The sequence below is a fragment of the Tenrec ecaudatus genome, chromosome 15 (assembly GCF_050624435.1).
Source record: "Tenrec ecaudatus isolate mTenEca1 chromosome 15, mTenEca1.hap1, whole genome shotgun sequence".
In the NCBI taxonomy this organism is placed as follows: Eukaryota; Metazoa; Chordata; class Mammalia; order Afrosoricida; family Tenrecidae; genus Tenrec; species Tenrec ecaudatus.
The window spans coordinates 13,836,499-13,864,007 of record NC_134544.1 but is presented as its reverse complement, the minus strand read 5'-3'; the positions used below and the strand labels follow the sequence as shown (position 1 = coordinate 13,864,007).

General features: G+C 48.1%; 1 protein-coding gene and 1 pseudogene across 1 annotated transcript; one reads left to right on the top strand and one right to left on the bottom strand.

The window, feature by feature from the left end:
- Nucleotides 1–28: 28 nt before the first annotated feature.
- On the top strand, nucleotides 29–26,105 carry SERPINB5 (serpin family B member 5). The gene is made up of 7 exons (XM_075532651.1): nucleotides 29–140; nucleotides 10,003–10,177; nucleotides 11,615–11,752; nucleotides 17,439–17,556; nucleotides 19,535–19,677; nucleotides 24,200–24,367; nucleotides 25,070–26,105. The coding sequence occupies exons 2-7, from the start codon at nucleotides 10,010–10,012 to the stop codon at nucleotides 25,460–25,462; spliced, it is 1,128 nt and encodes a 375-aa protein (XP_075388766.1). The 5' UTR covers nucleotides 29–140; nucleotides 10,003–10,009; the 3' UTR covers nucleotides 25,463–26,105.
- On the bottom strand, nucleotides 9,602–9,817 carry LOC142427963 (small nuclear ribonucleoprotein G pseudogene; annotated as a pseudogene).
- Nucleotides 26,106–27,509: the final 1,404 nt, after the last annotated feature.

Genomic DNA, 27,509 nt, shown 5'->3' with positions numbered 1-27,509 from the left:
GGCTCTGATGGGCGGGGTGGCGGCCCAGGTGAGCACACAACTCCTGCTGCCACATTCAGGTTTGCTCCCTCCGCCAGTTCTCTTTGCTCCTCGCTGTTCCTGGCCCTTGTCGGTGGCTCTGCCTGGATCGCTGTAACCAGGTAAGCCAGAGTGGGGTGGCTGGCTCCGGCTGTGCTCCATCTGGGTAGCCTTTCACCGTCGTAGCCCTCTGGGAAGCAGGCATGCCATTTCGGGAGTGAGATCGTTGAAGCACCCAAGGTGGGACCATGGAGAGATGGAGGCAGAACGTGGCTAGACAGATGTTTATAGGTGAGGGAGGGGCCAGGACCCTTTCAATCTTTCCTTGGATTTCAGGCGTGTCTGAAAGATTTTCAAATATTCCGATGACTTTTGCAATGTTCATTCCCGGAAGGGTGTGGTGGACAAAAGAAGTAGAGAAAGTTGGGGCGTGTTTGTGTGTCTGGTCCCTCTTCCTGCCTGACAGTGGGGGGCCGAGTAAGAGTCTATTCTGCGAGACTTTTCAGCATTTTAAAGTAGCTCACCCACTCCTCACTGGTTTTAGGCCTAGAACAATCTCCCTGCCCAGGGGTTTCTGAAAGCCTAAAACAAGTTAGAGATTCCAGAGGCATGTCCCTGGGCAACTCAGACCTTCTTCCTCAGCAAAACCAAACTCACTGCGATCGAGCTGATTCTGACTCACAGGGACCCTACAGGTCAAGGGAGACCTGCTCCCATGGGTGTCCAAGACTGTGATTCTTTCCAGGAGTAGAAGCCTGGTCTTTCTTCTTCCTCATAGACTCAGCTTTTTATATGGCTGCATAGGCCTGCATCATCAAAACCCAAAACACAAGGCATCCCAGTGCCGCAAAGTGGGTGCTCACTCCTGGGGACCCTGTCGGACCGAGTAGAAGGGCCCCAGACGGTTTCCCAGGCTGTGAATCTTGACAGGAGCAGACCGCCACACCTTTCTCCTCATCTTTCTCCCTAACTGCCCACCTGTCAGCCCAACGGACCCCATGTCTATGAAACTCAAGGTAAAGTTAACATGCTGGTCACTCTGCTGAGTCATATGCAGAGGAGTCCCAGGTTAGGCTCAGATTCTCCTCACTGGGGGGGTCTCAGGGATGCTTCAGCTCGGCCCCCTCAGTTCATAGACAAAGAGGGGGAGGGGCCACAGAGGCCAGGTGTCCATCTATGTCACCTGGCTGCCAGAAGCACAGCTGGAAGAGAACTCAGGTCCTCCATCCTGGAGCTCAAGGATTTCCCCAGGACCCCTCAGGTACACTTGACCTCTTTCTCACATTGCCACACCACCCAAGAGGCTGTAAATAAATTTAGGGGATTCCCCACTTCCGTGCTGGCCAGGCAGTGGACATGGCTGGTGGGCTACTCGGTGATCTGAGACAGGGATGCTTGTCGGAGGCATTTGCTTGATCCAAGCCAGGCTTTCCCATAGATGGTGAGTCAGCAGGTCTCTGCCTGGCCCGCGGATGCCTTGGCTTCTGCCAGCGCAGCCTCTTGGGGTTCCGGAGGGACTTGGCTCCTATGATGTCTCAGTGAGCTGGGTCATTCGAGTTGGTGAGTCTGGCTCTAGTTCCCGCTGGGGAAATGGTAGACGCAGCCCTGGAGGTCAGGCAACCAAGCCAGAGTAGCTGTAATGTTTCAGAAATTCTCCACAAAACAGGCTTCCCTCCCTTCCCCAGTCACCTGGAAGTGAGGCCATTAACTTGGACACTCAGAGCTGCCTTGGTCTGCCAAGAGAGCCCTTTCCCTAGGCCTGCCCTCCCTGGGTCACTTCACGGGGCCTCCCCATTCCCTTCCTCATGGCAGAAGCCACACGCATCCTATTGCACTCCCCTGGCCAGGCCTTTTCCCCTCACAGGCTCAGGAGGCCAAGGGCAGAGGCTGTGGCAGAGGCATGCTGAGGTTTTACAGGAATTAATAATAGGCAAGGTTTCCACAGCATGATTTAAAGACTGGTCATCATAGCATGTACTTACAGAGTTTACTTTCTCTTCTCCCACTGCAAGTCTCTTTGTCTGTAAAGTGAGGCAAATCAGGCTAAAGGATATTCATGATCAAGTGTCAAATACCAATCAATAAGCTGGCAGTTTGAACCCACTCTGGCACCTCAGAGGATACAAAACTGAAAACAACACACTGCCTGCCACTGGGTCCACGCGCATGCATCTCAACCCCATAGGACTGGGTAGAACTTCCTCTCTGGCTTTCTGAGACTATCACTTTTACCTTTCTCCCTCAGAGAGGCCAGTGGTTTTGAACTGTAGACCTTGAGGATCACAGGCCAATGCATAAGCACTGTGCCACCAGGAGGAGACCTGGTAATCTCCATCCAAAAGGTCCCACACCCTGAAAGCCATAAGGTGAAGTTCTACTCTACACACCCAGGGTCGCTGTGGTTGGAATCTACTTACCAACAGATAACCACCAACAGTGTACTCGGGTCCTCAGAAGAGTTTGCTTTCAGGAATCAAAAACGGTATTTGTGAGTGTCTGAGCGTATTTGTCACCAAGAGTATGGCAGGTGGTCCCAAGTGGGTGACTGTATGTTGCCCAGGTCATGTGTGAGAGAGAAGAGGCCTTGGACTAATGGCAGGACCACAGACACAACCCAGCACCATCCCAGGAGCTTGGGGCCCCTGGTCAATCTACCTGTAATAGGCCTTCATCTCAGTCGAATTTGAGTTCACCACGGACAAGTTCCACTTCCTTCTGGTCTCTTTTCTGCCCCAGCTCTGCCTTACCCCCCAATTTTATCTCAGTGGAGTGATCTCAACATCTCAAAAGGTAGCCGAGGGGTCAAGGCAGGCACAGTGAACCTGAAGACTGACTGCATTTCAGAGTGCATTTGAATATTTAAAAGATCGAGAGTGTTCATTCAGTATTGTAGAGGAGCGAAGCCCTGATACATGCTAGGACACGACCGAGGCTTGAAACCAGCATGCCGAGCGAGACAAGTCAGCCAAGAGGAGCAGCACGCAGCCTTCCCTGCGCCAATAGGAAACCGCCAGAAAACGAAATGCAGGGGAACAAAGTTTATCAGTGGCTTCCAGGGGCCTGCGGAGTGGGGAGCAGGGAGCACTGCCTAAGGGGTGCTGTGCATTTCTCTTCAGGGTGGTGTAAACCTTGGGGAAGGGAAGAGTCGTGCCGGTTGCTCAATATGGCAAGTGTGCTGAATGTCACCAAGCCGTGCCCTTCCAGGCGGCTGTCGTGGAGCAGTTTGGGGCATACTTTCTTCCTTTGTTACCGCCATGCAAAACCACACCTAGACGCATTGCAACTGGAGACAGACTCTGTATCCCATAGTTTGCACCTCGATGGCGGAGAGTGTTTACAACACTTTTTTTTCATTGAGAATTTGAAAGACTTTGAAGGTAGAGACACTTCACGATGTAATGGTGAGATTTATAATATCGGGGAAATCTGGGATAGACGTCCGAATTGTAACTTGAAGGAAAATCTGGTGGAGTCTTTAGGGGTATTAGAGGAGGGAGAACATATGCGCATCTTTGGATTAATAAAGACTTGCAGTATCCCTGCGTTGGATTCCCACAGCAGAGGAAAAGGCGGATGGTGCTGCTACACAATGATCAGTGTGCTTCTCTCCAAGGGCGGTGCTCTCTCAAAGAAGACCGTGAAAGCCACTCTACTCAGTCACCCGCGGACTGATGATGTTACAGTGTCCCCAAGGGCCAGAGGAGAACCAACTGACCATAGGTGTTTCTAGGCTCTCATCTTGAGGGAGGCAGGGTTTCTCCCATGGAGTTCCTGGGTGGCTAGAACCGCTTAACTTTCAGTTAACCACCAGGCCACCAGACTCTTTGTTCATTAGATATAGTCTGCCTAACCTGACCCACCTTCTGTCCATCTCCATCCTCCAGAACTTATCTTGGAGTTTCATCGCCCTTTGCCAAAGATACGGTCACCTCATGCCCCCTGCAGGAGCCCTCCCTGATGGTGTAGTGGGCTGTGCACTTGGCTGCTGATGGTCAGCAGTTCGAGCCCATCAGCTGCTCTGAAGGGGAACAATGAGGCTGTTGCTTGGGAAACCCTAGGGCGCAGTCCCACTCTGCCCTATGGATAGGGTCTGAATCAGACTCAGTGGCTGGGGGTTAACACCCTCGCTCAGAGAGTGATGTCTCACCACCTTCCTCAAAACCCTTCACCGGATCTCCAGTGTTCCTCTTCACACCTCCAAACGGCACCTCTCTCCCTCTCTCACGCACACAGCCTCCATCCAGTCCCCTGCCACCTTGTCTACACTCACCATTGGCCCCTTCATCTGTCCTCCCCTTTATCCCCCCCACCATCTCTCACACACACACACACACACACACACACACACACACACACACACACACACACGCCATGATGCTCCAGTCTTTTGGGACTTCTCACCATCTCCAAAGAGCAGCAGCTCTCTCTCTGACACACATTTTTCTTTTCTTTTTTTTTTTTTTTAAAAAATTTATTTATTTATTTATTTTAACAATTTATTGGGGCTGATACAATTCTTTTCACAGTTCATATATATACATACATCAATTGTATAAAGCACATCTGTACAGTCTTTGCCCTAATCATTTTTTTCTCTTTTCTTCTTTTACATTTTATTAGGGACTCATACAACTAGACACACATTTTTCATGGCTAACTCCTACTGGCCCTGAAGACCTCACTTTTAGTGCGGCTTAGCTGTTACTCCCTCCATCACCAAACATCGTAGAATGGGCACATGGTCTCTCCTGAAAGCATCCAGGGGACCCATGCACTCCACCCTAACACAGCACACAGTGTTCTTCCTGGGTGGTGCAGGTGGGTGCTGGCCCTCAGCTGCTAACGCAAAGTCGGCACCTTGAACTTACCCGAAGGTGCCATGGCAGAAAGATTTGGAGATGGGCTTTTGTTAAGATTACTGCCGGGCAAACCAGATGGACAGCTGTGGGGAGACCATTGCTATGCTGTGTTCCTAATGTGGCGGATTTCATCATGTCAGTGACTGACACACATGAGGTTCTCACCCAGTGTTTACTAAGGGAACGTACCCAGTCCATGCCTTCGAGTCCATGCCAGGAGGCCCTGTAGGCCAGGGTAGAACTGCCCCTGGGATTTCTGATCCTATAAATCTTTAAGACAGCAGACTGCCACATCTGGTGGGCTTGACCACTGGTGGGTTCGCAGTGGATCACTTAAACACAGTGCCACCAGGGTTCCTTCTACGGCATGGAAGAGGAAGGACACAACGTTTGCAATCTGAGTGGGAGACCAAGAGCAGGAAAGTCACGGGGCAAAAGTTCTGCACGGGATTGAAGGTGTATACATAGGCCCCCTTGGTATAGCTCTACAGAGGTAATTCAGGACCCATAGCTTGGGGGGCGGGGGGTGAGTCTAGAGACTTCCAGAGGACAGATGCCAGCAATGACCTACATGCTGAGAAAGGACGCTGGTGTGGTGGGAAGGGCAAGGGAGGGAGCGCCGAGGAATGATCTGGGGTCTGGTTTTTCTACTCTCACTCCCTGTGTGGGTGGCCTTGGGAAAATCGCTTCATCTCTGCCGCCTGGCTTTGCTCCTCTGCAAAGAGAAGGGGTGGGGCCAGGCGAGATGAACTCAGAGATCACCTTCCTCTTTAAAGGGCTAGGATTCCACTGCCAAAAAGTGAGTACCTTTCCAAATAAATAGCTTTCCTGACCCTATTTAGAATATGAATGCTTTTTCTCCGTTCATGTGATCAAAAGATATTGGGTTTTCTGTGCTAGGGCTGTCCGTGAACGTCTCTTTATTTGTGTAATTATTTCGCAGTTGGCACGAAAGCAGAGGTGTTACCTCTATAACATGGTGATAGATAGTGAAAAGAGAAAATGAGGTAATTGCAGCACTTTGAACCCAAGTCATTAAAATATGATTTTACTCCATAATCCCGCTTCCATTGAGTTGCCGTCAGCACTCTCACAGGACAGACAGAACTACTCTACAGAGTTTCCAAGACTGTGGATCTCTAAGGCCACAGACAGGCTCATGGCTCTCCTGTGGAGTGGCTGGTGGGTTTGAACTGCTGGCCTACTGGTTAGCTTTCCCACAAGGCTGTAAGAACAGATATTTTCTTCTCTTGTGCTCGTAAGTTTTGTAGCATGTTCTTATGAAAAATGATCTGTCCAGGGTGCTTTGCCCAGATGTATCACACTAACATAGTTGATGTTGGTTTCAACGCTCTGATTGGCAGCTCAGTGAGCTGGAAACAGGTGGTGTCAACTCTGAGCTACTGCAGACCAGATCAGCATTTCATGGTTTTAAGGTCACTTACTGGAGAGCACCCCTGGGTGGGGCAACTGTTTGCTCTGGGCTTTTCACGGAAAGGTTCGTGGCTCCCTCCCACCCACAGGTGTCACGGGAGAAAGGTCTGGCAAAGATTGGAGCCAGGAATCCCCTGAGGCCATGGGTCAGAGTCGACTTGACATCATGGGTTTGGTCTTTTTAGGTCTCTTGGGACTAATCCCTCGAGCAACTGATTGGCTATTTGGTGAACTGTCGTATGTGGTTGACTGTCTCAGTGGTGGCTTTGGGCCAGCACAGCCATTCCCAGTATGCACACCTTTCCACAGGACCCTGTCAAGCAGCCCACCATTGTAGTTGAGTCTGTGAACCAATGAAGGGAGAACCCAGGCTTTAAGCTAGATTCAAACAACAAAAGGCATTTGGAGCTGCCTGTCCTTCTCCACCGGATGGAGAACGTTTGAGAAAGGAACCTTTGGCCACATAGTCATGAGCCTGCGTGGACTCCTGGGAAGGATGGGAACCCATAGCCAGCAGGATCGGTCCTCTCAGACGCCAGGTGTGCACACGGGGACACCTTCCAACAGGCACCTGGAACTAAGCCTTGGGTTGCAGCTCAATGTTCATTATATTGTGTAATTAATGGCACACAAAGCCACACACAGCCTTTTACATAGAGTCGCTTAGACTGCACGCATTTCACATGCTATGACGAGTGAATGCTGCTTCATAAAAGGCCCGAGGAGCACAGCCCCACCCTGGGGCCCGGGTGGGATCCACGCACAGCTATCTGTGGTCAGCCGCTCTCAGCAGGGTGTGCAGAATGGGGCTCCACCTACCACATGTTACCACAGGAGAGTGAAAATGGGAACATTTATTCTGAAATATTCATTGGCGAATTAATTTATAAATACGAACGCAACCTGGCCTGAATGGTCTAACACAAATAACATTTTTTTTCGGGTTAAAAGTCACTGTTTTCTACAGTAGGAAAATACACACACTTACATACAGAGAAGTGTGATGTCATTTTGCATCTATGTGAATCTCTCTAATATTTGGAAAACTGTCTAATAACTAATGGAAGACTGGCCAGGCAGTCTCTGGTGACGCTGCGTATGTGTGAAAAAAAATGAGGGTGGACAAGGCAAATGAGTGCTTAGCATTACTGTGAGAAGAGATTTGACCTGGCAGGGTAGTGGATTACTTATTGGGCTGCTAGCCTCAGGGTCAGCCCTTTGAGACCACCAGCTGCTCCGAGGGAGAAACTTGAAGCTTTCTACTCCTGTAAAGAGTTACAATCTTGGAAACCGACAGCGGCCATTCTACCCTGCCCTGTAGGTTTGCTATGAATGCTACTTGACTCAATGACAATGACTTTGTGACCCCTTCTGAAAGGGTCTTAGGGGCTGCAGGGAGCTGGCCTGCCTAGCTCATGGAAGAGCCGTGTGCTATGGGCTAGACCTGTTTCCGTAGACCCTTCCTGCCTGTAATCTGTATGGAGGCAAATCTCCAGGTCTTTCTTCTGTGGCACCCTCAGTGGTCTTGTGCCCACTGTGGGTGCCCTGAGGGACCTCTACCTCTACTCAAGGATTCATAGCTTCTCTCGTGCCTTTAATCTCCATTTTGCTTCCTACCCCAAGTGTATGCAAGTACGTGCTGGGGGCAGCCCGGCATCAGTAACTAGTATTGCCCACTGTGAGAAGGAGATGCAAGAGTGTAAGGAAGACTGCACTCTTGCGCACAGTAGGTCTGCACGTGCAACATAACCAAGACTAACCTGCTGCCCGTTGATACTGCTGTGTGCCCGCCACCCCACTGGGCAGCAGTGGGCCACCCCAAGTTGCTGTGATTTGAATGGCTTTGATCTTCACAAGCATCAGCTTGGTGTGGCTTAATTCACAGCCCAACAGAGTGAAAAAGCACGTGTTCAATGGAAACGGTGCCTTTTGATCACGGCTGTCCACAGCTCTGACCACTGGCTATGCTGGCTGAGCCTCCTCCTGAGGTTGGGATCCCAGGCCAGCTCTGCTCTCAGAGCCACTCACACACTGGACCTCCAGACCTTAGGACTTTAACCTAGAGGTTTCATCATAACTCTCTCTCTCTCATTCTCCTGGATTTCTTTTTAATTGTTTTTCTTTTAAAAATCATTTTATTGGGAGCTCATACAGCTCTTATCACAATCCATCCAGCCAGCCATTGTGTCAAGCACATTTGTACATTTGTTGCCCTTATCATTCTCAAAACATTTGCTTTCTACTTGAGCCCTTGGCATCAGCTCCTCATTTTTTCCCTTCCCTCCCCGTGCCCTCTCATGAACCCTTGATAATTTATAAATTATTATTATTTTGTTCTGTCTTACACTGTCCAATGTTTCCCTTCACCCACTTTTCTGTTGTCCACCCCACAGGGAGGGGGTTATATGTAGATCTTTGTGATTGGTTCCCCCTTTCTACTCTACCTTCTCTTTACCCTACCGGGATCGCCACTCTCACCACTGGTCCTGAAGGGATCATCTGTCCTGGATTCCCTCCCCTGGCTTTCTTTTTGAGGTCACTGAAGTTCACTTTTCTCTCCCAGGAAGGGAACCCTTTGGCTCTGCTCCTTGACTGAGGAGGGTCTGGGTGGTACACATGATTAAGTGCTCTACCATGAGGGGAAAGGTGGTGGTTCAGACCCACTCAGAGGGTCCTGGGAAGACAGGATTGCCTCTCTGCTTCTGAAAGTTCACAGGCGTGGACACCCTACTGAGCGCATCTCTGCTCCCCACACATGGGTCACCACAGGCAAACGGACTCAGTGGCTGCTAGTAATCACAGCCACAAGCCCGCCCCCAAAGCCAGGCTCCTGGGCTGAGCACATGCCCTGGAGACACTGACTTCCCAGGGGACTTCAGAGAGTTGGTGGGAAGTGAAATGAAAAGACAATGGGATTTCCCCGCCGACTTTTTGAAGCCCCCTCGTAGATTCCCAACCTGTGAGGGGTGAACACTAATTCCGAGGGGGATTAGGAAAGATGATGAGTTGGTGGGGACAGGATGCTGCTGGGGTGGCAGGACACCACCCCCAAACACCAAACTCACAGCCATCGAGTTCATGGTGACTCCAAGTGACTCTATAGGACAGGGTGGAACTACCCCTGTGAGCTTCCAAGATTGTAACTATTTTTTTGACTATTACAAAAGTTTATTTAACAAAAAATTCAACATGTTAAATGTACATAGCCTCATTTTCACACTGCAGTAAAGCAGGTCCTTTGGAAAGCGGGGTGCGTAGAAACAACTGATGTCGACTGTTGACCATGGCTACTATACTCGCTCCACGGCTTCCAACATGATGATGCCATTGCCTCCTATCACCACCCTTCTGGCATTGCTCTCTTGTCCACTAGTTGCCTCCTCCACACATTCATCTACCACAAGATTCACAAAGGGATCAAATCCACGAAGCATGCCACCATTTAATTTCAATGATAACTTCTTGTCCACAATTTTTTTCAACTTGGGTGGATGAGCTTTGCTCATTGTGTCTTCTCTGGAGGTTCAGCGTTGCCTTCCGAGACTGTAACTGTTTATGGGAGTAGAAAGCTGGTTTCGGACTTCCAGTCCAGTGTGTAACCACTACATTACCAAGGCTCTTTGCCGCTGAGAACTCTTACAGGTCATTGAAGCAGAAGACGAATAAGCCTGCCTCTTGTGTTTGGTTCTAGACCCATCATGGACGCCCTGAGACTGGCAAACTCTGCTTTTGCAGTTGACCTGTTCAAACAACTTTGTGAGAAGGAGCCGGTGGGCAATGTGCTCTTCTCTCCAATCTGTCTCTCCACGTCCCTATCACTTGCTCAAGTAGGTGCCAAAGGTGACACAGCAAGTGAAATTGGACAGGTAAGGCCAGACCTTTGTTTCTGCTTTGAGTGGGAGTCATGTCATTGGAAGCCCCAGGCAGTGCCTAGGGAGACCTGACTTTGGGGTGGGTGGGCTGGTGGTCAAGATTCTTCAGGACGGAGGGCTGGGCCATTTCTGACTCTCGATGGAGACACTGGCGGATCCGACCAGCAGCCCACATTTAGAACAGGCCCCAGGTGTGATGGAGTGCACCAGAGGTTCCTAGAGGGCCTCACAATGTTTTCACTAATGAAGGGTCTTGGGCAAGTCAACCCAACATGTTTCTCATTGTCTTGTAAGGACTAGTCAAGCAAATACCCAAGGCAGAAAAGGGTGTGCATGGCACTCCCCTCTCCTATGCTGAAACAAATAAACAAACCCTGCCATCAAATTTATCCTGACTCATAGCAACCATATAGGCTAGACTAGAGTTGCCTCTGTGGGTTTCCCAGACTATACCTCTCGATGGCAGTGGAAAGCCCTGTTTTTCTCCTACAGAGAGGCTGGAGCTTTTGAACTGCTGAGCTGGCAGCTGGCAGCCCAATGCATGACACTACACCCCCGGGAGCTTCTTTCCTGTTTTACAACAGAGGGAAAAAATATCACCATCCTTTAGCACAAACTTTATTTAAAGCACTGTGTTTTATTTGTAAGATGCAAGCTCAATTGCCTGTGACCCTGTGACATACCCACGCTTATGTTAATAGAGAAGTAAACATTTAAATGATCTACCTCAAGTCACAAGCTGGGTTGTGTGCACTTACTGTTTGTGAATATTCCTTCGGGCTCGAGCAGCTCATGTGAAAAGCATGGACTAAGCATATGTACGTTCAAGCCTTCTGAAAGTGGTAAGTGAAATAGAATTAGGAGCTCTGGTGGCCTAGTGCTTACAGAGTTGGGCTGCTAACTGAAAAGTCGTAGGTTTGGACTACAGGAGAAAGACAAAGTTTCTACTCCGGTAAGTCAACAAGGGCAGTTCTACCCTTTCCTACAGGGTTGATATGAGTTGGAATGGACTCGATTGCAGTGAGTTTATCCATCCACCCATCCATCCATCCATCCATCCATCCATCCATCCATCCATCCATCCAAACAGCCACCCACCTATCATTCATCTATCTAGTATGCTTTTCCAGATAGCTACATTTTAGGCTCCCCTGTGCTTCTTGATAGTAGGTAGATTTCTGTTTAATTCCATTTCATGAAAACGCCTGTGCTGATCATCCTGAGATCCAATAAAAGCTCTCTTTCTGTGGGCTTAGAAGCATTTCCACAGGAAACATCATCTGGTACCTTTAAATCCTCAGAAAGTACTCCTACAACTCAGAAACTGTTCTGAGATGAAGGAGCTACACCTGAAAGCGAGTGGATTTGAAGAAGAAACGTCTGTTCTTCATAGGAGATGCTCTGTGGCTGACGGCTCTCTTCTCCTAACAGGTCCTTCACTTTGAAAATGTCAAAGATGTGCCCTTTGGCTTTCAGACAGTCACATCGGACGTGAACAAGCTCAGCTCCTTTTACTCACTGAAACTCATCAAACGGCTCTACGTGGACAAGTCTCTAAATCCTTCTACAGTAAGTTGTGCCCTGCAATTAGGCTCACCATTTTTTTTTTAATCAGGAGCTGCATTTTCACCTCATTAAACCTGACTTTAAAATCTGTTCCTTCAGTGGAATTCATTTGCATTTCAGGCTTGTTAGAAGCAGTCAGTCCTAAGACAGAGTACAGTTTGTGGCTTCCCCTTTCCCCTCAACCTCTCATAGGTTTGAACCCACCAACTGCTCCAGGAGAGAACAATGTGGCTTGCTGCTTCTGTCCCGGTGCCAGCCTTGGAAACTTCCTCGAGACAACTCCACTCTGACTGCCAGGCCTGCTCCAGGGTGGGAGTGACCGTATGGCAGGCATTTTTCTAGACGATTTGAAGGTAGCTTCTCTCCTTGCTGGTACAAATGGTTAAGTGTTTTGGAAGAAAGGCCTGGCAATCCATTTCTGAAAAATTGGCCACAGAATATCTCACTGGAGAACAGTTCTACACTGGCATCTATGGGGGTGGAGTACAGGTCTACACTGGTGTCCACTGGGGTGGAGTACAGGTCTACACTGGCATCCACTAGGGGGAGTACAGGTCTACACTGGCATCCACTGGGGTGGAGTACAGGTCTACACTGGCATCCACTGGGGTGGAGTGCAGGTATACACTGGCATCCATGAGGGTGGAGTACAGGTCTACACTGGCATCCACTGGGGTGAGTGCAGGTCTACACTGGCGTCCACTGGGGTGGAGTACAGGTCTACACTGGCGTCCACTGGGGTGGAGTACAGGTCTACACTGGCATCCACTGGGGTGGAGTGCAGGTCTACACTGGCATCCACTGGGGTGGAGTACAGGTATACACTGGCATCCACGGGAGTGGAGTACAGGTATACACTGGCATCCATGGGGGTGGAGTACAGGTCTACACTGGGCATCCATGGGGGTGGAGTACAGGTATACACTGGGCATCCACAGGGGTGGAGTGCAGGTCTACACTGGCATCCACTGGGGAGGAGTGCAGATCCACACTGGCATCCACTGGAGTGGATTACAGTTCTACGCTGGCATCCACGGGGGTGGAGTACAGGTCTACACTGGCGTCCGCTGGGGTGGAGTGAAGTCTACACTGGCATCCATTAGGGGGAGTACAGGTCTACACTGGCGTCCACTGGAGTGGAATACAGGTCTACACTGGCACCCTATGGGATGGAGTACAGATCTACACTGGAGTCCACTGGGGTGTAGTACAGATCTACACTGGCATCCACTGGGGTGGAGTACAGGTCTACACTGGTGTCCACTGGGGTGGAGTGCAGGTTTACACTGGCGCCCACTGGGGTGGAGTGCAGGTTTACACTGGCACCCACTGGGGTGGAGTGCAGGTCTACACTGGCGTCCACTGGGATGGAGTGCAGGTTTACACTGGCACCCACTGGGGTGGAGTACAGGTCTACACTGGCATCCACTGGGGTGGGGTATAGTTCTAGACTGGTGTCCACTGGGGTGGGGTAAAGCTCTACACTGGCATCCACATTAGTTGGAACCAACTGGGTGGCAGCTGGTTCTCCATGTCAGCCACATAGCCTTGATTCAGCTCCTGGTTCCATGGCCAGAATTGGACACTCCAGATCTGCAGTCTGTGCCCTTTACTACTGTCGTACTCCCTTTGCAGCAGGTATTATTTTGTTGGTGGTGTGGTAGCCATCTTTTGAGAACGTGAGTCACTAGATGTTGTTGTGAACTTACTCTTCTTGCTTGAAGATACGTACTCAAAGCTATTTCTGTTCCAGCCAGCACCTGGGGAAATCAAATAGCTATAAAGAAACAAAAGCAAAAATCTGAGTTGAAGCCCGGGCACGAAAATGTTTCATACCCCCCATAGGTGATCCTCCTGCAGACACTTCCTACATTTCTGCTGGTGGAAGTGATGGCCGGGAGGCTCTTGTCTGGAGGAAGCCTGATGTTCTTAGGTGGCCAACAACTGCCCAGTCGTACTGGGCAGTCCCTAGGGAGGGCTGCAACGAATTGAATCAAACTGCCTACGGCTCAGTTACTCTGATAAACCCCGAGGCTGGTGTATGGAGCCTGGTGGTGCAGGGGGATAAGCAACCACAAGTTCAGCAGTTCCAAACCCACCAGCTGCTCCAAGGGAAAAGATGTGGCTTTCTACTCTTGGAAAGATTTATAGCCTCAGAGACCCTAAGATGTTCTACTTTGTTCTACAGGGTCACAATAAGTCAGAGTTAGCTTAACAGATAATTGAACGGGTTTGATTTTTTAAGTGCTTAGGTGTGATGTGACATGACATTTAACTGAGCGATACTTTTATTGGAGACCTGGAAGTACATTGATTAAGTGCTGGGCTGTTAAGTGATGCTCACAAAGTGTTCCAACTGACCAGCCGCTCGCTGGGAGGAAGCTCTTACAGTCTGCTCTCATGAAGATTATAGCCCAGGACACACGGCAGGGTAGTTCTCTTCTGTCTCACAGGCCTGCTATGAGTTGCTCAATGGCTGTGAACTTCAGGGACGGTTTCACATGGTTGCACTTGCGTCCAATGCTCTGAAGTATTTCAGCCAAATTAGGTGTTGAAGGATTGTTGTTAAATGACATTTTACTGTGTTTTCCCAGGTTCCCATTCAACACTTCCTACACAAGTTGTTCCGTGGTTCACAATGTGTGAACATTCTCATTCTGTCCATTCTGTTGATTCTGTCTCCACCACTTTCATTCCCTGTAACCCTCACACTTTCACCTGTGTTTCAAAGTACTTGTAACTGTTGGCTCCACGATGGGTGGTTTAAAAGAGGCACATGGTGCTTATGGGTGATGTTCGTGGTTCTTTGAGCTAACTTGCTCTTTAGCTGCAGGATGGCCTCTAAGAGTAGTTTCGGTTCCAGGTTTGAAGAGTATCTCAGGGTGGCAGGCTCAGGAAGTCCTCCAGTCTTAACTTGTCTAATACCTTTGGTTCTATGTTTTTAGGAATTTGAGTTTCTGTTCTACACTTATCTCCCACTCTCTGAGGTTCCATTTATCGAGGTCATGGTTATAACCATTGCCAATGGTAGCTGGGCACCATCTAGTTCTTCTGGTCTCTGGATAGATGAGGCTATGGTTTGTGTAGACTGCCCTGAAGAGGAATTAAACAATCAAACAAAGAACAGACTTCTTTTATTGCCTTTGCTTGTTGTTTAGCATCTTCGGCTTTGCTTTTGGTTGTTGGCGTTCATCTTTTCATTTTCAGTTGTTGCTAGGTGCCATTGAGTCACTGGTTCCAACTTCGTGATTCCAGGTACAACAGAACGAACCACTGCTTAGTCCTGTACTATCCTCGCCATTGTTATAGTTGAGCCCATTGCTTCAGCCACTGTATTCATCCATGTCATTGAGGGCCTTCCTCTCTCTCGCTCTCTGTTTCTACTTTACCAAGTATGTTGTCCTTTTCCAAGAACTGTTCCCACCTGGAACTGTGTCCAAAGTCCATGAGATGAAGTCTTACCATCCTCATTTTTAAGAAACATTCTGGCTCTTGGAGGCTAGCCTTGTTTGTTCTTCTTGAAGGATAGCCTTGTTTGTACTTCTGGAAGGTCATGGTATCATCAGTGTTTTTCAGCATTACCAGCTTCCCTCGTGCAGGCCCCACCAGCGTGGTTGGAGGAGCACCGCTCCCATCAGACTTGTGGTGTGTTGGTTCCCAGTGCAGTTCCTATACCTCAGGACTTTTCAGTCAACACCAAGGGCCAAAAGTTCTGCATTGTCTATAAGCATGAAAGTTAGGCTCCCCACTCTGGCATACGTCCATTCTACAGTATTTCCAGATGATTTATGTGGGAATCTTGTACAACCATTAATCCTGATTCAGTCAGTGTGGTGTGGAGCCTGAGATCCTGCACTTCTGACAAGATCCCAGCCAAGGCCGAGTTTCTGGTCCCTTGGATCACATTTTGAGCAAGGATTTGTAGAATAGTTATTGATTTCAGGGAGGCTAAGAGTTCTTTTTTTTCCTAAATAATTTTATTGGGGGCTCGTACAACTCTTATCACAATCCACACATCCATCACTGTGTCAAGCACATTTGTACATTTGTTGCCCTCATCATTCTCAAAACATTTAGTTTCCACTTGAGCCCTTGATATCAGCTCCTCATTTCCCCCTCCCTCCCCCTTCCCTTTCGCTCATGAACCCTTGATAATTTATAAGTTATTATTATTTTATCTTGTCTTACATTGTTCGACATCTCTCTTCACCCACTTTTCTGTTGTCCATCCCCCAGGAAGGAGGTTATATGTAGATCCTTGTAATTGGTTCCACCTTTCTGCCCCACCTTCCCTCCACCCTCCCAGTATCGCCACTCTCACCACTGGTCTTAAAGGATCATCTGTCCTGAATTCCCTGTGTTTCCAGTTCCTATCTGTTCCATTGTACATCCTCTGGTCCAGCTGGTTTTTTAAGGTAGAATTGGGATCATGATAGTGGGGGAAGAGGAAGCATTTAGGAACTAAGGGAAAGTTGTATGTTTCATTGTTGCTACACTGCACCCTGACTAGTTTGTCTCCTCCCGGCGATCCTTCCATAAGGGGATGCCCAGTTGCCTACAGATGGGCCTTGGGTCCCCAGTCTGCACTCCTCCTCATTCACAATGATATGATTTTTTGTTCTTTGATGCCTGATACTTGATCACATCAACACCTCGTGGTCACACAGGCAGGTATGCTTCTTCCACGTGGGCTTTGTTGCTTCTGAGCTAGATGACTGCTTGTTTATCTTCAAGCCTTTAAGACCCCAGATGCTATATCTTTTGGTAGCCAGGCACCATCAGCTTTCACCACCACATCTGCTTATGTACCCATTTGTCTTCAGTAATTGTCTTGGGAAGGTGTGCATCATGAAATGCTAATTTAATAGAACAAAGTATTTTTGCATTGAGGAAGTACTTGGGTGGAGGTCCAATGTCCATTTGCCACCTTAGTACTAAACCTATGCACATAGATCTATTTCCCCACAATCCTATATAAATATATTTACATATGTACATGCTTGTATTTAGGCCTCTATAAATGCCCTTTGCCTTCTAGTTATTTCTTCTATTTCCGTTGACTTTCCTCTTGTCCCACTATCATGCTCAGCCTTCATTTGGGTTTCAGTATTTTCTCTCGGTTACATTGTCCTTGCTGAATCCCTACCAGGCCTCTCACACCCTCCTTGCCACTAATTTTGGATCACTTGTTTTTCTCTAAGAGTTCTTTTTCTTGTATATTTCCTCTATGCTAAGAAAAAAATTTCTTTTATTACATTGGAATGTTTCTGAAACAGAGATCTATAGGGTAACCACTATGTGACCGGAACACCACCATGTGGTTGTTGGGTGTCATCAAACTGATTTAGACTCACAGAGGTCCAAGCGGGCCCATGTGGCAGAGTAGATCTGCTTCATAGGGTTTTTTGGGCTGCTATCTTTATGGGCAAAGAGTCGTAGGTGTTTTCATCCTGTGGAATGGCTGGGTGGGTTTCAATGGCCAAGCTTTCCGTTAGCATTCTACTGTTTCTTATGTGCCCCCAAAGCAGATACACAGTCGATGGATACATCAAATAAGTTATTTTGTTTTAGAACGGGAAAAAAGGGAACTCATAATACAAAGACAACTCATCATTTCCACCCGAGGTTTCAACTCACACAGTTGAAATACTTGGCGATTTTTATGAACTGAAGGTTTTTCCCCTCCCAGGATTTCATCAGTTCAACAAAGAGACCCTATGCGAAAGAACTGGAAACGGTCGACTTCAAAGACAAAATGGAAGAAACGAAAGACCAAATCAACAAGTCAATCAAGGACCTCACAGATGGTACGTACGGACCCGTTGGCAGGTGCTGCTGGAGCAAATAGACCTTGCATGCTCGTGGCCCATCAGCCAAACAGACAAGAACTAGAGCATCTGGAAAATTTGTTAGGTGCTTTTCTTGCACCTGCTAAATGCTTGCCCATCGAACCATGTCAACAACTTGGAATTCTGGGCATTTCTTAAATCGTCCCATCAGTTGGCTTCCGTTGTAATCGACTTTGCCTTCTTCTCAGATGCACTCTCACGGGCTCTTTGGAGCCTCCAGCAAAGGGTGGCTTTGGGCAAGCCCTCAATATCACTCCGCCAGTTTTGCCATCTGGAAATGAAGGCATTGGACTAGTGATGTGGGTGAGTGGGGTTCAGACCACTTGTAGCTCTGCAACCTGTGAGTGTATGGAGGAGATAGGATAGGAGGACCCTTTGCATTGGGGACTGGAGCTCTACAGGACGCAGTCCCTGGGTTACCATCTAGGTGAGTTGGATCAAGTGCCTATGGTTCTTATGTGGCCTCAGCTGAGTGCAAGAAAAGGTGCTCCAGTGACACAGTGGGTTTGGTTCAGCAAGGTCAGTAGTTCGAACCCACCAGCTGTTCCAAGGGAGAAAGATAAGGCCATCCCTTCCCTCTCCTATTGCATCAGAATCAACTTTTGAGTGGTGGGTTGGTTAGTGCAGGGAACCCCCCAGAGCCTTTTCAGTTATTTAAAATCTGCCCATGCAGTACTTGAAGATTATTGTGATGAAGATTTTGCTGGGCATAGAGGTTGGTTCAAATGTTTCACAGTGAGGGTCAATTTGCATAACATTAAAGGCAAGAAAGAGTTCCCTAGACTTTCATAACCCAGGGCTGCAGGTGTAACTCAGCCAGGAGCCTGGGCCATTGCAGCAAACCTGGAGGCAAAGGCCACTCTGGAACAAGTGCACCTGGGGTCCAGGGAGCTGTGGGTAGTGGGTAGAGTCCTGTCCAGGGTTCAGGTCTTCTTTCCAACTGTGCTAACTAGACAGCTACTTGGCTTCTGCCAGCCTCAGTTTCCTCAACTTTGAAATGGGGACACTGATCTTTGCCTTATGACAAAATGCAGAACTCAGAGCCAGGTGCACAGCAGGCTCTTTGGATTTACTGCAAGTACCAAAATTGGAGACACAAGACCTGGCTTTCAATCCTGAGTCTACCCTTGTACTTTTCCTACTTCTTGGGGCAATTGGCTTGACATCTCCACTTCTCAGCTTCTTCATCTGTAACATGGGGCGAAGGATCTGATCTCGGGGTGCACATGGCCTGGCATCACAAATGGTAGCTTGAGTTTTTGTGCTTTTTTCTTCTTCCTTCCTCCCTTCCTCCATCCCCTTTGCTCCCCACCTCAGTTCTCTTTGTAAAACTGGCTTTCGCAAAGGGTTAGGAGAGAGGAGTCCTTTTACAATTAGACAAGGTTGGGCTCTGAGTAAAGCCCCATTTGCACTCACCTGCGAACCTGAACATTGGTGGTTCAATCCCCCCTCATCACATGCTGGAAGAAAGTCCTGGTGATCACGTGTCAACAGATTAAGAAAACCAACACACACCCCTGAGCCCATTGCCATGAATCGATTCCAACTCATAGTGACCCTCTTGATGAAGTAGAACTGTCCCGAGGGGGTCTCAGAGGCTATAAATCTGTACGGAAGTCATGGAAGCCAACTGCCACATCTTTTTCACTCTGAGCACTGGTTGATTCAAACCTCTTGAGTGGTCAGTAGTTATGTGCTTAGTTATTGGATTACGGGGGCTCCTCCAGCCAAGAGAGCCTCCTGGGGGTGCTGTTCTACTCTGTGACAGAGGGGGGTCACCGCGAGTTGGAATCATCTCAACGGCATGTGGTTTGGGAGCTTCCTGTCTCGTGGCTTTAGCCAGCAGTCACCACCCAGGGAGTGGGTACACTTGTGCCTGCCAGAGTGGGGTTTGGGAGAATAACGGTGACTTGTGGTTTTGTGCAATTGTTTGCAGGCCACTTTGAGGACATTTTAAGTGACAACAGTGTCAATGACCAGACTAAAATTCTTGTGGTGAATGCTGCCTACTTAGTTGGGAAGTGGATGAAGAAGTTTCCGGAGTCAGAAACAAAAGAATGCCCCTTCAGAGTCAACAAGGTTAGTGGATGGGTGTGGGGGTGGTGGGAGTGGAGGGGGGAAGCCTTTGGGTAAATCGCTGGGACCGCTGGGAGAGAAGTCATTCTGTGATGTTCCCACTTTCTGGAATGTCTTCATGTCTGAGCTGGGTGAAACCTTCTAGAGTTTATAACCCAGAGGCTGAGTCATCAACTGGAAATTAGCTGCAAATATTTGGGACCTTTAGCCAGAAAATCAACATGGGGGCCTTTGGGTTATCATGGAGACTTGACCATTTGGGAATCTTATTCCTTGCTGATTCTGGAACCTTTCGTTTCCAAGAGAAGGTCATAGTCTTGGTATTTTGGTTTATAAGACCCTTTGAGGTGGTGTAGTGGATTACACATTGAGCTGCTCACCACAAGGTCAGTGGTTCGAACCCACCAGTCTCTCCACAGGAAAAAGGTAAGTCTGTCTGCTCTTGTGAGGAGTTACGGTCTCAGAGACCCTCTATCCCAGAGGGGTGTTATGAGTTGGCGTCAACTTGATGACTGTGAGTTTTGAATTTTTTGAGGTGCTTGCTGTGAAGTAAAGCAATATGGCTTATCCATCTAAGTCACTGGAGTCCTAATGAAGTTGAGAATTGGGGATCTTATAAATACCACTGGTGGAAATAATGAGCTGCCTTCCATGTCTTTCTTTCTGAGAGGGGCCGGGGGTGGGTGGGTGTCCACTGGCCACCCTTGTGGCTATCAGTGGAGTACTTCCCAGCACCTTCTTAGTGCTGGAACCCAGGAGGACAAGTCATACAATACAATTGATGTCTTGTGTGAGCTGGTTTCTCTATCTCCTACTTCTTAAACGTTGTTTTGTTTTGTTTTGTTTTTTACATTTTATTAGGGGCTCATGCAACTCTTATCACAATCCATATATATACATACATCAATTGTATAAAGCACATCCGTACATTCTTTGCCCTAATCATTTTCAAAGCATTTGCTCTCCACTTAAGCCCTTTGCATCAGGTTCTCTTTTTTCCCCCACTCCTTCCCCGCTCCCCCCTCCCTCATGAGTCCTTGATAATTTATAGATTGTTATTTTGTCATATCTTTCCCTATCCGGAGTCTCCCTCCCCCCACCCCCTTCTCTGCCGTCCGTCTCCCAGGGAGGAGGTCACATGTGGATCCTTATAATCGGTTCCCCCTTTCCAACCCACTCACCCTCTACCCTCCCAGTATCGCCCCTCACACCCGTGGTCCTGAAGGGATCATCCACCCTGGATTCCCTGTGCCTCCAGCTCCATATGCACCAGTGTACAACCTCTGCCCTATCCAGTCCTGCAAGGTAGAATTCGGATCATGGTAGTTGCGGGGAGGAAGCATCCAGGATCTGGGGAAAAACTGTGTTCTTCATCGGTACTACCTCGCACCCTGACTGACCCATCTCCTCTCCTAAACCCCTCTGTGAGGGGATCTCCAGTGGCTGACAAATGGGCTTTGGGTCTTTGGGTCTCCACTCTGCACTTCCCCTTCATTCACTATGGTATATATATATATATATATATATATATATATATATATATATATATATATATATATATATATATATATATATGTTGTTGCATGATGCCTTATACCTGGTCCCTTTGGCACCTCGTGATCACACAGGCTGGTGTGCTTCTTCCATGTGGGTTTTGTTGCTTCTGAGCTAGATGGCCGCTTGTTCACCTTCAAGTCTTTAAGTCCCCAGACACTATCTCTTTTGATAGTCGGGCACCATCAGCTTTCTTTGCCACATTTGCTTATGCACCCTTTTGTCTTCGGTGATCGTATCATGGAGGTGTGCAGCCAATGATATGATTTTTTTGTTCTTTGATGCCTGATAACTGATCCCTTCGGGACCACGCCATCACACAGACTGGTGTGCTTCTTCCATGTGGGCATTGTTGCTTCTGAGCTAGATGGTTGTTTGCTTATCTTCAAGCCTTTAAGACCCCAGACACTATCTCTTTTGATAGCCGGGCACCATCAACTTTCTTCACTACATTTACTTGTTCACCGCTTTGGCTTCAGCAGTTGTGTTGGGAGGGTGAGCATCGTAGAGTGCCAATTTAATAAAAGAAAATATTCATGCGTTGAGGGAGTGCTTGAGTAGAGGCCCAAGGTCCTTCCGCCACCTTAATACTAAACCTATAAATATAGACACATAGATCTATTTCCCCATCCTCATATACATATTTGCATGTACATGTCTTTGTCTAGACCTTTATAAATGCCCTTTGACTCCTAGCTCTTTGCTCCATCTCCCTTAACTTTCCTCCTGCCCTACTACCATGCTCTGTCCCCACCTGGGTTACAGCTATACCTCTTCTTTACGTAACCTTACCCTTGATCATTCCCTACCAGGCCTGCCACTCCCCCCTCACTACCATTTTGGGTCCCATGTTGTTCCCTTGTCCCTGTGTTTGTTAACACCACTTCGTTACCCCCCCACCCACCCCCCCTATCCCCAATCCCCCCCGGAACTGTCAGTCCCATTGTTTTTCCTCAATAATTCACCCAGCATGTCTTATTTAGACAGACCTGTGGAGACAATAACATGCACGAGGAAAACAAAGCAGCAGTATATAGCCAGACAACAAAACAACAACAAACCACTGACAAAGAACAAAACAAAACACATCAAGAAAGAAAAGCTTGTAGTTAGTTCAAGGATTGTTTGTTGGCTCTTAGGAGTGTTTTCCAGTCCAGTCTTTTGGGGCACCACGCCCTGGTTCCAAAGTCCACTTTCAGCATTCCCTGGGGACTTTGCCACTCCATTCCCTTGCTGTTCCGCTGCACTCCCCCAGTGATTTGCCTCGGTGTGGTGGGATCAGATCAGGTGCAATTCCCATGTCTCCGGTGCTGTCCCCTGTATCGCCCTTGGTCACTGAGGGGCATCATGTCTCATAGTGGGGCCAGCCATGTTGTTCTCTCTGTGGACTGGCTGCTCTACTCAGGAACATCATCCTCATGGCCTGGTGGGCCAGACTGTGTTCCACTCTATCCTCCTCCCCCTTCATCTGCTCCCATGTGCTCTGATCAGATATGTCCATCTCCCGGAGCTGCAGAATCAATGTCGTCCTTTGAAACAAATTCTTCTCAGGGGAGGGGCAGAAATCCACTTAATTTTTTGTGCTGGGGCCAGGCTTCTTAAACGTTTTTATTCACTTGCACATGCCCAGGTGGCTATGAAGTAGAATCAGCAGCAGTAGGTTTGTTTTGGTGCTGCCCCACCCCCACCCCCAATGGGCTTTCCGGTGCATGCTGAATTTTCACTGACTTTGATGGCTTCTCCTGGTGTTGGGGCTCTCCAAGGACAGGGGCAGTGTCTCACTCATCTTCAGGGCTTCATGCCTGCACCAAGCTCTCCCATGCTTCTTCCCATGCCTTCAGAGGCAATTGGTGCTCCCAATCTCTGATTCCCTCATTGGACAGACCAGGACCCTGCACTTTCCAGGGAGTGCAGTGACTTGCTCAACGTCACACCTCATGTTTCTATCACCTTTGGGACTGACACCCAGACTCTCTTCATCTGCTCACAGGAGAGCAGCTGTCATCACAGGAAGGAGGGAGTGTGAGTGTGAGAGTGTACATGTGAGTTTGTGTGTGTGAGTTAGTGTGTGGATGTGTCTGAATATGTGAGTGTGTGTATATGTGTGAGTATGTATGTGAGTGTGTATAAGTGTGTTTGAGTATGTGAGTGTATATGTGAAAGTGTGTATGTGTGTGAGAGTGAGCAAGAGAGAGAGAGAGAGAGAGAGAGAGAGAGAGAGAGAGAGAGAGAGAGAGAGAGAGAGAGAGAGAACACACAGTCATGGAGGTCAAAGGCATTCAACCAGGAAAGCTATGAATGGATGTGTGGGTTTACTTGAATTTGCCTTCAGGTCAGCTCCACTAGGAAGTGTTTAAAAAAATCTTGTAATAGTTATAGACATATAGGAAAACTCACTTAGAATTTCTTTATATTTTCAGCCATACAGTCTCAGTTCTAATATTTCATGTGTACAAATTCAATATTCTCTTATCTATAGCTATTTTAAGGTATGAGACATACAATGCAAATAATCTTTCAAAGAAAGTCATTAATTGTTCCCAGGAGAGTCTGTGATGGTTTAGGGATAGTATAGTTCGGATCCTAGTGGATGGACTGTTAAGCTTCACATAGAAAAGATCAAATGCACACACACTGTTGTTGCTTATGCCTATGGGTATCTTGTGGTTGCTAGGTGCCTTTGAGTTGATTTTCAACTCATAGAGATCATATGTGACAGAACAGAACTGTCCTGTAGGGTTTTCTCGCCTCCAGTCTTCATGGAAAGGGATCACCAGGTCTCTTTCCTTTTGGTTAGCTGCCAAATGTTTAACCATGGCACCACCAGGATACACACACCCACATACCCACACTTACACATGTAAATATACACACATTTATACACAGTACGAAGTACATAAATTAGTGTGTAAATATATTTCATGCTTCTGTAACTTGAAGAGAAGCAGAAAAATGGCTTCTCCTTTTGCAGACAGACACCAAACCGGTGCAGATGATGAACCTGGAGGCCACGTTCTGTCTGGGCCACATAGATGACATCAACTGTAAGATCATCGAGCTTCCCTTTCAGAACAAGCACCTCAGCATGCTCATCCTGCTGCCGAAGGACGTGGAGGACGAGTCCACAGGCCTGGAAAAGGTATGGGGGAGGGGCGATTCAAGATTTTCTTAACCATACGTTTTAGGGTGAAAGCGTTCTTCTACCTCAATGTGCTCCTTGCATTTTTAAAACCAATGTGGACGGATGTCCTTACCGCAAATGGTCTTACAGGATGCCTCCAAGATAATCCACCTGCTCTTTAAAAAAGAAACAAGAATGACTATTGCTTTCATTTGCGTTACTAAATCGGATGTCATACTTAAGACATGATTCTTCTCGATTCCCTGGTAGAGAATTTATCGCAAACCTTTAAGCAATGTTATGTGTGCATTAAGTTATTTTCAAATTTGACATTTGTTTCATGATCACTTAGGGTGAATCTATAATCTACTTATTTGGTCCTATAAAATGACTCTATAAATTAAAAAATCACCAATAGTCCACTGCCCTCTAAAGTTCCGAGCCCAGGGGCGTTGTTGCAGGAGGAGGAGGAGGAGGAGGAGGAGGAGGAGGAGGAGGAGGAGAAGGGAGCTGGGGGATTCTTCCCATCTCTGATGATTCATCTGACTGCTTTGAAATGGGTCTTACAAAGACTCCTTTTCCATTTGGTAACCAAGCAAGATCTTTTAGAATGACATTTAGAAAAAAGAAATCATTTCTCTCTCTCTCTCTCTCTCTCTCTCTCTCTCTCTCTCTCTCTCTCTCTCTCTCAATCCTCATTCCTTTCTTTTCATTCTTCAGGTTGAAAAACAACTTAACTCAGAGACTCTGCTGCAGTGGACTAACCCCAGCACCATGGCCAATGCCAAAGTCAAACTCTCCATCCCCAAATTCAAGGTGGAAAAGATGATTGACCCCAAGGCTTGTCTGGAGAACCTGGGCCTGAAAAATGTCTTTAACGAAAACACGTCTGATTTCTCTGGAATGTCAGAGACCAAGGGAGTGGCCCTCTCCAATGTGATTCACCGGGTGTGCCTGGAAATCACGGAGGACGGCGGGGACTCCATCGAGGTGCCAGGGTCGCGCATCCTGCAGCACAAGGATGAGTTCCATGCCAACCACCCGTTCCTCTACATCATCCGGCACAACAAAACCCGAAACATCATCTTCTTCGGCAAGTTCTGTTCTCCTTAAGCCTCGTGGCCCACGTGGGGTCCCACCTGACTTTTCTGCGCATGCAGATCCTGTAAGTTCTGCAGCCAGAGGGGCACTTTGTAAACACGACCCGACCTGTTGTCAATACTACTGGAGCAGCAAGCACCCGGGACTTGTCATAGGCAGCCTCAGAGGCCTCTCTTTTGCCATTTTTTGCTTTCGTGTTTCTTTTTCTCCCCTTTAAAAGAAGACGATGCCATCTGCTTTTGGTTACGCTAGCCCGGGTTATTGGCAGGAACGGGCGAGTGCCTGGGTTGGGCCCTCCACATAGCCTTCCACGCAGAGCATCTCTATCAGAGGAGTTTCACAATTCCAGGACTTGGCCTGCCAGCCATCTTCACTGCCTTAAAAGACCAAAGAAACTGTTGTGTGTGACGCTCACAACTGCCCTTGTGTTGGAGGAAATGAGGCTTGGCAAGGTTCCCAGCTTGCTCTAGGTCCAGGACTCCTTACACGAAACTTTGAGGTCAGATGTTGTGGCCAACACTGGATTTATTTAGAAAGGTGACATACTGAATAAGCAATAGACCACCCATTGATAGGTCCTGGGACACCATCTGATAAACCACAACCTTCAACTTTACACACACACACACACACACACACACACACACACACACACACACCACCTAGACTATTCACATAACAGGTACAGAGATTGTAAATACAACTGTAAGTGGCTGAGCTTTGCTGACAGATGGTAATGCCAACTTATGAAAACTGTGTTATCTGAGCTCTTTCAGTCTCTGAAATGACACGCAAGAAATGATGCCCCTAGAGCATTCCAATTACAGGCTTTCCAAGAGGAAGCACAGAGCTTCTTACACATCCACTCTCAGTGTTGATGGAATTGCCACCTGACCATTTGGCCGGTGCTAGACTGGTGGCAGTGGCGTTGGACACAAGGAAGTGTGGACATCTGACAGCAGGGACTTAAACTAAGCAGGGGTGCTCCCCATAGCCAGTCCACGGATCTTATGCGTTACCTGCTGAAGGTGACAGTAGGAAAAGGGACAAAGGCAACCTACTACTGCTCAGGAGAAACATAATGAAAGTTAGTGAAGTGCTTACTCCTTCAGTGTTGATGGGTTTGGCTGCTTTGGACGGGGACTGGCTGTAACTGGTGGTTTGAGGTTGGTCTGAGGAGTGAGTGAGCGTGTTGAAGGTTCTTGCATGATCTCACTACCCAAAGACCTGCAATGACTGAAGATATTGTGACCTTCCTTCTTTCTGCTCTCTCGTGCCATTCGTTGGAAATAGGTTCAATTTCTGTCTTCCGGCTCCCAGAGGTCACTATGGAATTTCCTATGTGCTGCTGACAATAAAATATTATGGAATGATGTATCTTCTTTGGATTGAGTTTCTCTCTTATTGAAATAGGAACCAAGCCATCCATTTCCAAAAGCATTCCTGGAGGATATTTTTGGGGGATGGGTGGGTGGTGGTGGATGAAGACTAAGAGGAATGGCACCCATGACAGCCCTCTTCTTCTGTCCAATACCCCCCCCCCCCCCGCCAGCCCTTCAGCCCTTTCTCCTCCTCACACCTGGCCTTCACCCTTGGGAGAGGAGGACAGTGTTGTGGGATGTGGAACGAAGCCAGATGCCTCACAGAGTGCTGTAGAACCACTCACAGCCCCTTTCTCTTTCTTCCTGTCCCACCACTCGGTGTGGAGTCCATCCTGAGAGTCACGCACCTCACGTGGGTTACAGGAAAGCTGCATCTGGGAGGGTTTCAAGATCGTGTGCCCTTTGGGAAGTGGGTCCTCAGGACCCTCTTCTGCCCAGGCACCTCTGGCTGCTACAATGAGTGCTGTCGTGAACAGTGCAGTCCATGCTGTTTGGTTAAATACGTGTGTGATTCTGGTGGATAACACACACACACACACGAGTGGGATGTTGAACCCCTATCTAAGTATCAGCATGGATAGATAATGCCAGTGTTTTTCAAAGTGGTGCTACCAGTGCCCGTTGTAATGATTCCTTTTCAATGACATCTCCTACCATCCCGATTGCTCTTCCTGGAG